This window comes from Cariama cristata, unplaced genomic scaffold, assembly GCF_000690535.1.
Source record: "Cariama cristata isolate BGI_N322 unplaced genomic scaffold, ASM69053v1 scaffold7034, whole genome shotgun sequence".
Taxonomy (NCBI): Eukaryota; Metazoa; Chordata; class Aves; order Cariamiformes; family Cariamidae; genus Cariama; species Cariama cristata.
Genome location: NW_009613407.1, coordinates 1 through 8,779, shown reverse-complemented (window position 1 = coordinate 8,779; position 8,779 = coordinate 1). Strand labels below are relative to the sequence as shown.

Here is an 8,779-nt window from a genome sequence, read left to right as displayed (position 1 = left end):
AGGGAAAATATTTATTCTCCAACAACATCTTGAGTACTTGTCCCTGTTAGCTTCCAAATGCATGTTTTCAGTTGAAATCCTGCAGTTTTGGCTTCTGAGAGAGATCATTCTACTTTGAGGCATTAAACTTTTATTCAGATTTTGTGCAAATATACAGTGAGAAATGTGAAAGTCTTGGCTTGAGTCAGGCTAACACTTGCTGGTTTCCAGAGGCTAGTTGTCTCATTTACTTTTTCATAGTTTAAGTCGGCAATAAACTGCCTTAAGATGCTTGTACTGGGGGTCCTCGTGCACAATGGGTTTCTGTGCTATACTCCTTTTTCTTTTTCTTGACAGGCAACTGAGATGTTGGTTCATAATGCGCAGAATCTCATGCAGTCTGTGAAGGAAACTGTGAGAGAAGCTGAAGCAGCATCCATTAAGATAAGAACAGATGCTGGATTCACTCTTCGCTGGGTCAGAAAGACCCCATGGTATCAGTAAACACTTGCCACAGAAGTATTGTTTTCTGTAACATAAATTGCCCTTTTTTTTTATTTTGAAACAGAAGAGAGATATTAACAGCAAAGGTGCTGTATAAATGAGCTTAACATTAGCTCATGCTAATGCCCCATTCTAAGGGTATGAGTTACAAGAGAATGCATTTCAAATGTCTTCGGAACACATTTGATATCCAGCACCTGAAAATTGCTTCCAACAGTAGACAGTTCTTATCTCTTTTTTTTTTTTTTTTGCTTTGGAAGATTCTCTTCATGAATTCTGTACTCCCAGAAGCACATTTCATTTACGCACTGTATATTCCAGTAGTTTCCACGTGATGATATAAAACATGGACCTCACTTTAAGCTTGTGTTGAGAGTCTGGGACACTATTGGTTACTTGGCAGTTTTTTAGGGACAATCATGGATATAGAAACATTCAACTTTTGAACAGGATTTTAGCTGGCTGTTCTTAAACCATGCAGAAATGATGGAAGGTGTGGGGTTTTAATTAAAAGGGAGGAGGAGGGGCAGCAGAACAGTTGTAAACTGAGGATTAAAATTCCATGTCTGAAATTCTATTTTTTCGCTTTTGATTTTTGCCTGGCAACAGTACTTTAACAAAAACGAGCTGTCTTTGTCACCTTCCTGTCACCCTGTAGGTAGGCATTCCAGAACTCTTGAACTGTACTGAAATGCTTTGCAGTGGATGTTAGCAGCACACTGTTGACAGCTTGGGCCTTATGGCTGGAGACCTTAAATCATGGAATTCTTTCCTCCTTGCTCAATTCAGTAATGTATTGAGCTCAAAAATCCTGGTTCTCTTAAGCTAGCTGCATGTCCAGGACCAGAAAATGCCACATGCTGGCTCTTCCCTTTTGAAAACCAAATAAGCACATGCAATTATTCTTTTTTCTTCTTCCCTCCATCTAATGTGATTCCAGCCACTCAAGGTGGAAATTAAAAGATAAAGATACTCAATTAAAATTAAGACCTTTTGCCTCATTGCCCTTGTTTCCAACAAGGCATAAGCTTTTTGAAACCCAAGTGCCGCAGGGAGATGAAACCCTTTTTTAGGTAGTCTGATGGCTACCAGCAAGCAGTGGTTCCTAATGCTAAACGTACTAAGATTTTTTTACAGTTTTTGACACTTGGAGTTTGGAGGCTCAAAATCTTTTTTCAAGTTCTAGCACTAGTGAATTAAACGAAATGTTACTGTATCTTAAAAAAAACACAAACAAAACCCCAACCCACAAAGTCTCCCCCTCTATTGTGAAAATAGACTTGGGATGATTTTATCCTTCCATAATTGAACGTGCCTTCATATATGTGTGTGTGTATATATATACACGTTCATTTAATTGCTCCAGAGTCTCTTTTGGCATTTAACAGAAAGGAGAATTATTGTTTTAGAAAGAGTCTGCGTACCATGTGCAAGGAATACTTGCAGACTTCTGCCCAGATCAGCACTGACCTCATGATGCCCTCTTAATTTGCTGAAAATTGTTGCATGATCTTGAACAGAAGTGCCCTTGGGGAAAAACTGCTCAGTCTTAACAGCTCCAAGGAGGAGCCACACAACAGAGTCAGCTGTCCTTTACCCATCTGCAACAGTTATTCTACACTCGGACTTTCTCCCCTCCACCCCACCCTTCGTTGCACTGTTACCTAAAAAGGGAAGTTAAACTGATTCTAATGCATCTGCCTCAAACTGACCTTAGCAAGAGAAAGCATGTGTTCATCTTTAATTCACTCCTTGTGTCTGGCTATTATGAAATAATGTAGTACTTGGGATCTTTCCTTAGTATTCTCTTCCTGCAATTACCTGCAACAGGAAGAGGAAGGAAGGGGTGCCAGAGCCTTAACCTGAATGTCTTGCATTTGGTTGGTTTATATCAGATCTTTAACATAATTGTAATGTAGTAATTTCTATTTAATAGTAAATAACACTGAATAGATAAGGATTATTTTTAAGGGATTTTCTAAATAGTCTTCCTGTATTACTTTTCAGTGCCCTTCACACTTCCGCCCCCCAATTCAGGCTTCTCTGTGAGACTATTTTTTTCTTTTAGCTTCACTGTTTAGTTGCTTGACTGATATTAATGCAATATTACTAATGCCTTTAATACATAATTGTTTATGCCAAAGATCACTTTTTGTTTATTGAGGAATGTTTGCAGGAAAGTTATGAATCATGGTTGCCTTTGATATTCTTCTAGAATGTTTGCTCTAAGTTCTTGAACTGTTTTGTAGAAGCTAAGATACTTGTCCACCTTATGCAATTACTGCTTTTTTGAACACTATTGGTCTTCAGACCTGAAATGCAGCAAAAATTTGAAAAAGACCATGAATGTCACTTAGAAATGTTTTACCACTATAAAACTTTGTTTATAAACCAAAATGTATAGTCTAATGTTTTCAACCTTTCTTTGGTTCTGTTAAAACAATAAAAATACATTTGTACAAATGTCAGCTTGTGAGTATTAATGATAACGGAGCAGTGGGTAACACCATAACAACAAGAAAAGCAAAAAGCTAAAGCAGCAGAAATGCTAATGCAAACGAACAGTTGTTTCTACATATTCTGAACAGAAAAAGTGCAAAGTTTCTCAAATAGGAGAAGATTAAGACAAGTTGTTTGTGTCTTTTGTGCCTGTAAAACTAGTAATTAAAGAACCTACTAGAAGCTGTGGTCTGGTGGGAGAAAACAGGAGTTTTTCCAAGGGCCCGATAGTCATCTGCTCTAGTAGCACTGAACAAGCTTCTGAAAACTCTAAGTGGATTTGCCTGGTCCTGTCAGTAAGGGAAGAGCTGCTACTCTGGCCAACACCTCATTAATCTGAATTTTGCCTCAAATTGAATACAAGGGTGATTAGAGTGGCATCAATGTCCTGTTTCCTTCACTCCTTCACAGTAAGAACCTGTTATAAACACTTTTTCTCACTAAAAATTTCTACCAGCACATGTTATGTTCTGACTTTGTGGAACCAACATTTATTGATGCTGTAGGAACAAATGTAGTCCCACAGTGCTGGAAGGTATCTGGGATTTAGTAATAATAGGTAAAATTCACATTTCATACTGTTCACACAGTTCTCTCCATATCTGAGAGAGGACAAGAACCCAAAAGGCAATCACCTTTGTCAGCACTCCTAGAGCTGGACACCTAGAGAAGGGGAGATCAAAAGCTGGCATTACTAATTCCTCAATAATGACATCCTCCGATTTCTTAAGCTGTACTATTCATACAGGTGCTGGTGGCATTTTTTTTTTTTTTTAACAGGGATAATATAAACAGTTGTCTCCCCCCTCCTGCAGATTCTGCAGTTGAGTTTCCGGTGTTTGGAGAAATGGCAGGAGCCAGCAGATCTACAGCAAAAGGTGTAACCCTCCCACAGCAAACACCATACTCTGTTGAAAACCATCTTTATGCCTCAGGGTGGTTTCCTACCAGGTGAGTGTAATTCTTGTTTACAATGACTGCTGGTGGCGTGCTGTGAAGTACGGACCAAAGCTTTTTCAGAGAAGATTTGTGCACGCTTCCCTGGTGCCCGAGTTACAGAAGGCTGGCAAGGCTGCTTCTGTCACGTGCTGAAGGCAAGTGCTGGCGTTAGGGCGAGCCAGTTTTGGTATTACGTGATGTTCTGTATCAGTAATGGTGTCAGTTCTGAAAGGAGATCTTGTGGCATTTCCAGGCTGCTAATGCAGAGAGCAGCTCTAGCTACTCAGACTTAAGCTTGGGATGTTGTAAATTAGATCTGAAGACAAGACTTCTAGTAAAATTACTGTAACTGAAGGATGCCATTTGCTGAAACATGGAGCAGAACTGTAGGACAAGTAATGAATTGATGGATGTTTTTCCAGCTGAAAAGGTAGACTAGAAGGTTGGTAGCTTTTAATATTTAGTATTGTGTCTACACAAAGGCAAGGCTTTCTTAGAGGTGCTGGTTCTTAAGTGCTGTTTATCCACACTAACCTACTGTAATTTTGGAATTTCAAAATGGTTGTCTGTGGCCAAGTTTACCCTAGCGATATTACCAAAGTTACTGACAGAGAATATATGCTCATTTCTCTTCTTACTGGCTTGCTGCCAGCGTTCAGGTGGGTTCCTCCTTTTTTCAAACTGGATCATTTTTTTTGTCGCAGTATTTGAAATTTTGACTACTGAATTACTTTGCTTCAGATGAAGAATAGGAACTAAAGTTAGCACCTATTCATCAATTTGTAAGTCATTTACAGGTTAGGGAAACAAAGATTCTCCAGCATCCCACCCTTCCTGAATTCTCAACTTGGGCTTTCAGCCTACTATGTACTGACCCAAGCATGTGGTTTGAAACCTGACAGGTACTGTGGAGCATGTATTGGTTTACAGAGAAAACAAGTTTGTGCTGGTGTGTAAGGAAAAGTTTAGTCCACTGTGCATCACCACTGTTGTGTCTCTGAAATGTCATAATCTAAACATTAATTGTTCTCCATTTAAAAAGAAAAAATATGAAAGGGAGCTTACCTGCTATGCTCCTAAATGCCCTTTCTAAACTTTAAATAGCTGCACAGTGATCAAGTTCAGTAAAGATGTAGCAGATAGTTATTGTTTAATTGTATATCAGATTCATGATGCTCTTGGGCAGGAGACATAGTTTACAATAGCGCAAATGTTTCACAAGAGAGTATGTATTTGCAGTAGAGTTCCCTTTATTTCATAACATTAAAGCACACAACCATTAAATACACTTGACACTTCTATTGTGCTATCTAAAAAGCTACGCTCCAATGTACACATGGCACAGATCTGGTGGCATCTTCCAACAAGTGGAACATCTAAATCAAAGCAAAGGCCTCGCTTAAAATATACTTACTCTCTGCAACTGTATTCTTAAAAAAAAAAAAGATGGTGATGATGAGATTGAATGGAAAGAAAGTGGATTACTGAAGCAACAATCACCTCCCAGATTTAATGCAGAATGCTATTTTCATCAGCTCATCTGCAGATGGCACAAATGAAAGCTGATTAAGGCAAATGCTTCTTAAGAAAGGCGATTTCTTGTAAACAACAAGGAAATAATTTTTTTCTTCATCAGAAGCTCCTTCTCAGGAGTGACAGTTGCGATGTCCCAGGCCCCTGTGGGACCCCTGCCCCCTCTCACTGCTGCTCTCTCTTTATGAAGGGATTATGTGATGCTTTGTGGAATGCCAGCTTGCAGCTGGCTCTGAGAATAGCTGAGCTTCCTTTGCAGGTGGCTGCAGCAGCAAACCGTGCCACCATAAGACATTTTCGGTGGCCTGTCTGGCCTTCATAATGTGCTTGGCCTCTGGGCTTTGGTATCTGACTGGCAGTGTAGTGTTTGCGACGTTTTGTGGATCACCTACATCAAACTATTCACCAGCACAACAATTCAGTAAAAAAAGAGTGAAGGTGTATTAGAAAAAAAGTACCTTATTTTAAAGCCATATTAAGAAAAACTTAAGCTATGCTTTCATTTTAAGAGCTGCTGTGCACAAACGCTTTGATCCCAAATTAATCAGTGTCTATTAATTAATTGGCACCTAATTAATAGCAACATAAGTCACTAAGCAGTCAAGTTTTTTTTAAGGGGAATGCCCTCCTGGAAGTAGAGTATCTTCTCATGTCCTGACTTGGAATTTTCCTGCTTTTGTAATATATTTGACACCTTTAAAAGGCTTGTATTTTTCTCCATACATGTCCAGGCGATTCACTTTCAGTCCTGAAAAAGACGAAAACAAGTACAAAGTTAAAAGCAGAATGCTAGAAATCATGTCAGTCTGTTTAAAAGTCCTGCTTTCTTGAAGCGTGTTAAGATTGGTTAGGAAGCTAATTTGCCTTCCTTTCACAAGTTCATCTGGTTTGAAACAGCAGAAGAGACCATTCTTGTCACCTCAACAGAGGTGCCCTGGCAGGGCAACAACTTTCTGTTCTGCTCAGTGAGCCAACATTCTCCTTCCAAGGGATGAACTATTGAACAAATGAGTGTCTTCCACAGCTCCTGTACGCTGCGCTCATTTCCAATAATGCAGATGCAGCAAAGGAGAAGTTTTAGAATTCTTTTCACTCTATATCATAATTGCAAGGACCAGCAATCCCTCTGCTATTACCTGAGGAACGCCAGTAGCTATTAATTACCGAACACTTTCAGGTTGTCCCCTGCTTTCTCACAGGTCCACTATCTCTGGCACCCACCCATTGGATCCTCTGTGTTTTGCTATATTTAAACTAGCAGGTTGCAAGTTTAAGAGGAAACTGCAGGATTCTGTCCTCACACAAAGACTAACTTTATTTACTTAGCAAAGTCATCTAGGAAGCAAAAGGACCATAGCCCGGCACCTACCTAGAAAGGTACTTCTCGTACTACCACCCATTCTCATCTACTGACTTCAGCCATCCTCCTTCTTCCCAAAAGTAAGTCTTTGCTCTGGTAGGGTCTTAATCCTGCACAGCTTGCTTGCAGAAGCATTTTACACATGGACAACTCACATGATTTGTGTTTGCAGACTGAAGCCTTGTTTGCTTTAAATTTACTTTTGCACTTACCCTATAGACTTCATTCTGATTTTACCCGCAGATTGTTTTGAAGATGAAAAACTAACCAGCCCCAGAAGGAAAGAATAAGAAGGGCATTCTTTAAAATAATGGAGTTTTTTGACCAGTAGAAAGGGCTTTAGTGGTACAAGGCTAAAGCAAGCCAAGAGCAGCATGTTAAATCATCATCCACCACTCTTCACTAAAAGGATAAATTTGCATGTTTAATGCACAAGTCAACAGAGAAATATCCATGCTTCTGTACACTCTTCACAGTCTTTCTTGAGCAAAACAATTGGGAACTCAGAATTCCCAGCAAGGGTAACTGTCAGGTTTGGGTGAATCGTTTTGGACCAAGCGGGCTTCAGATCAGCAGCTCCAATTAAAAGATTAACGGTTTCCCACTTCATTTCCTACTGCTACTCATTCCATCAGTACCAATTTCATATAACACCTACCCACTCACCTGAAATTGCAAGCTGTTGTATCTTAAACTGGATGTTTAAACTCGGATTCTCCTCTGGCTTAGGGGCTCCAGACTGCAGGTTCACTATACCCTTCAGGTTTGGTAGCTTTTGAGGGGTAATTTTGCCAACATCCCATGTTAACACCTTGTCAGGAAAGAGAAAATAGTAGCAGTAGCTTTCTAGGAAACAACCTATGAGGTCAAGTTCGTGTCAAGCTTTTAGTTTGCAGGTTGGGTACAGAAAGTAGCCTGGTAGCCCCGAGAATTATCCCACTGGCTGAGAGATGGCATGGTTAGGGCTCCTGCAGGTACGGTGTCTTGTCTTTTGCCCTGTTGGCGTTCTTAGTTGGTCTGTGCACTTCATACATCTTGTTCCCTTAGTAATGGTGATTGTTCCTGTTGTCAAATTGGGTCAGCTGGATCCATGAAGCAGGGAGAGTAACCAGCACAAAGGTTGTAGAAACTTAAACACGAGAACATGGGTGACAGGAGCAAGGCATTTGGCAAAAGGAGATGTTTAAGCTAGAGTAACTTTCCTAAGAGTCACTTGTTTCCCATTGATTCTTACACTTTAAAGAAGATACGTGGAACCGAGTTGGCCCTTTGCTCACCCACAAGAGGGGTTTTTTTTGTGTTCTTACAAACCGCAAATCGTTGATAAATGCAGAAAAACCTCAGTTCTCCCTACTTCTACAAACTTTTGCAGTTACAATCTACCTAGTTATCCTAACTCTTGATAAAAACTATGTAATTTATTTCTGCATAGAGGAAAGGAGACTTCAAGTGTTTCTGTTGGTGTTTTAGTTTTTAAAAGATCAAGGTCTGTTCTTTTTGAAACAAAATGTTACTTGGAGAACTTTCACTTATAATTCAAATTAATTGCTGACTGAGATATTCCAAGGGCAATAGAAAGCTCAGAGCAGGGTGTTAGAGCCAGCAGAATGGTTTGGCTCAGACTGCATTTCAGTGAAATGGTTCCTGGGTACTAAAAAGCTTCAGGAGAATTAGGAAATTTAGGTCTCAAACCCCAACTCAGAGGCAAGAAAGCAGGAGTCCCAAGATACAGGTTTTCAGACCCTTTGTTTGCCTTCCTGTCTGTCTTCAGGCAGATCTTTTGGAAGAGTTTTTTTTCTCGTCACCTGCTCCCTGTTTTTCTGGCTACCTATTTTGAAGTCTACTGTATTTTCTCCAGACAAGTATGTTTTAAAAAATACAGACTGCAAAATACACCATAGCTGAAACCACTGGCAAAATACTGCTGCATCCACTAAAGAAAAATATTAGGGGGGTGAAGTAGCA

The 8,779-nt window shown here is 39.8% G+C and overlaps 2 protein-coding genes across 2 annotated transcripts in view; one reads left to right on the top strand and one right to left on the bottom strand.

Moving 5' to 3' along the window:
• The window catches only part of VCL (vinculin), a gene marked incomplete at its 5' end in the record, with an annotated part of 20,939 nt that extends 19,856 nt beyond the window's left edge, over nt 1-1,083 (top strand). Inside the window, one exon of the mRNA XM_009698998.1 lies at nt 337-1,083. Within this exon, the coding sequence (XP_009697300.1) occupies nt 337-483 (147 nt within the window). The remainder of the gene's footprint in view (nt 1-336) is intronic.
• Nucleotides 1,084-5,153: 4,070 nt separating this feature from the next.
• On the bottom strand, nt 5,154-7,625 carry LOC104160781 (AP-3 complex subunit mu-1-like; the record flags this gene model as incomplete). Its single annotated transcript, XM_009698997.1, has 2 exons — nt 5,154-6,202; nt 7,481-7,625. Coding segments are annotated over 2 exons (246 nt in total), but the record flags the coding sequence as incomplete, so codon positions are not given.
• Between the last annotated feature and the right edge of the window lie 1,154 nt (nt 7,626-8,779).